The 2,170-nt window shown below is 38.7% G+C and overlaps 1 protein-coding gene across 1 annotated transcript in view; it reads right to left on the bottom strand.

Annotated features, from left to right (window-relative positions):
- myo16 (myosin XVI) overlaps window positions 1-2,170 on the bottom strand; it is a gene marked incomplete in the record, with an annotated part of 109,202 nt that overhangs the window by 81,387 nt on the left and 25,645 nt on the right. Inside the window, 1 exon segment of the mRNA XM_014017511.1 lies at window positions 1,335-1,443. Within this exon segment, the coding sequence (XP_013872965.1) occupies window positions 1,335-1,443 (109 nt within the window).

Raw genomic sequence — 2,170 nt, 5'->3', positions numbered from 1 at the left:
CCTTGGGGCTCTGCACTCGGGATCCCTCTCGGGCCCTTGGACTCTGGTCTTCGTTGGTGTATATTTAATATACTTCTAATCGCAATTTCTATCTTTCTAATTACTTCTCTGTTTTTCTCTCTGTTTCTATTTTCTCTTCACTTAAAAAAAGTCACTGATGATGAAGAAATAAACAAACTAAATAAACTAATATTTGGTTTTGTTTTCTACTGAAGTGACACAAGAAAAAAAACATTGTTTTTTTGCACAAAATACCACACAGAGCTCAATTATTGTTTGTTTCTGGTGCTCATCTGTAACAATGAGACAAAAAAAATTGATGTTTCATGTTTAGTCAAATCTGAACACAAAATGTCAACGTTAATTACAACAAACCCTTTGAGGGCAAACATACTATTCATGTGACCCTCAGTAAAAGTGAGTTTGACACCCGTCTTATATGGTGATACTGACATTGTGTCTGACAAGGAATCTACAACTGATTTTGAATTGGTTTCTTGAAGGAGCATCCAATGTCACAATGGAATTCTGTCACTGCYACTCTTTGAGTTTCAGCATGAATGACTCAGTCGAAGGAGGAAAAAAATGAGGAATTAAAAAAAAACATTCATCCTCCATTCCCTCTTTCTGATGTTGTAAATCATGGACAGTCTGTCTATCGCATAACCTCACAGACTTGATAAGGATAGAGAGCCACGTTGCTATAGCAACACGGGCTGAGTGAGCCCATGAGGGTATGTTTCATGAAGGAAAAGCGAGTGGGAAGGGGATGGGTTTTTACATATCTCAACATGGGGTTGGCAGGAAAAAATGTGGTGATCTGCTTTTGGTAAGTCAGCTGCCGTAACTCATAAGGTGGCATTTGTCAACTTGTCATGTGATTTGGTTCAGGCTAATAAAGGCATACTCATTTTCTGTATCTCTATCTTACTTTGTCATGGGGAGGCCCATGTCTTTTTTTCTGCATGTTTTTTCCCCCTGTATTTCTTGGCTGCTTCCCTCTCAGTCTCTGGTTTTCTCCCTGTGCTGTTTTATCTCTCACTTTACCAAAYTATTGACCTTCTCCTTTCGCTGTTGGAGGCAATTGCCATCATTAGGCTTGTGGCTGTTCTTCACCTTCACACAGACAAAAAAAAAAAAAGCATCCCAAGTGTACCATTTCACATCATCCCAGAGTTGTGGAAACAAAACAAAACAAAACAAAACAAAACAGAAAAACAAAAAACAAACAAAAAAATACTAAAAATAAATGTTTCTGTTTATTTTAACATCGTGCACGTGAGAACCCTGACTCAGTTATCACAGTACAAAAGGCAGCTTCACAAAGCTTTTACCATTTTCTTCCAGGTGTTTTCGAAGAATGTAGCTGGTCTCTGTTCCCTCAAAGGCATAGTCAAGAGGGATGTTTCCATTGATGTCCTGCAGAAGAACATTTACTCCGGCCTGTTTTGAAAACAAAAAAATACAAAAAAAGTGTTATATGTTAATTTGAACTACATCTCTGATCGGGCAGGAAGGCAAAGGAAGGAGACATTCCCCTTTTCCATGGTGTAGTGTCGGAAGGGTCGGTATAGGTACGGGTCGGACCGGTTGGTTTCCACTGATGTTCCAGTCCGGTTTCAGTGGGTGTGTTTTGTGTTTTGGGTGGATGTGGTTTTTAGGTTTTTTGAAAAAARGTTAATGGGCAAMATCAGAGATGGAARCACATTTGATGAATAACTTTTGAAATTTWAAAAATTTGCAAAAATTTCGAATTAAAATTGGATGGAATCACGACTAATGTCACTGCTACAATTGAAAAAAAATGGCTCCTTGAGTCRTTCTTGTAAAGGCAGCTTAGAYGCAACCAGTGACTCCACCCCCTATCCAATCAGTGACGAACAGTGTTCTGACGTAGCATTTTGGTGTCAGCTGGGACCGCTTGGAACCACAWTGAAGTAGRTACTAAAAAAGGGCCGGTTCCATGAATCTGGCCTAAAGGAAATGGCTTGGAACCGTACCRACAYTACACTRAGTGGCACTTGTGGAAAAGGGGCATAAACAGAACATCAGAAAATCAGTTAACCTTAGAGCTCAGAAGCTAAACATCAGACGTTTGATCTTAAAACTTAAAATTGGTTATCTAAAAAACATTTTAACACTTTTCACATATGTTTTTATAAGATTACTG

Source organism: Austrofundulus limnaeus, unplaced genomic scaffold, assembly GCF_001266775.1.
Source record: "Austrofundulus limnaeus strain Quisiro unplaced genomic scaffold, Austrofundulus_limnaeus-1.0 Scaffold171, whole genome shotgun sequence".
In the NCBI taxonomy this organism is placed as follows: Eukaryota; Metazoa; Chordata; class Actinopteri; order Cyprinodontiformes; family Rivulidae; genus Austrofundulus; species Austrofundulus limnaeus.
The sequence above is the reverse complement of the archived record's forward strand: the minus strand, read 5'-3'. Positions and strand labels throughout refer to the sequence as shown.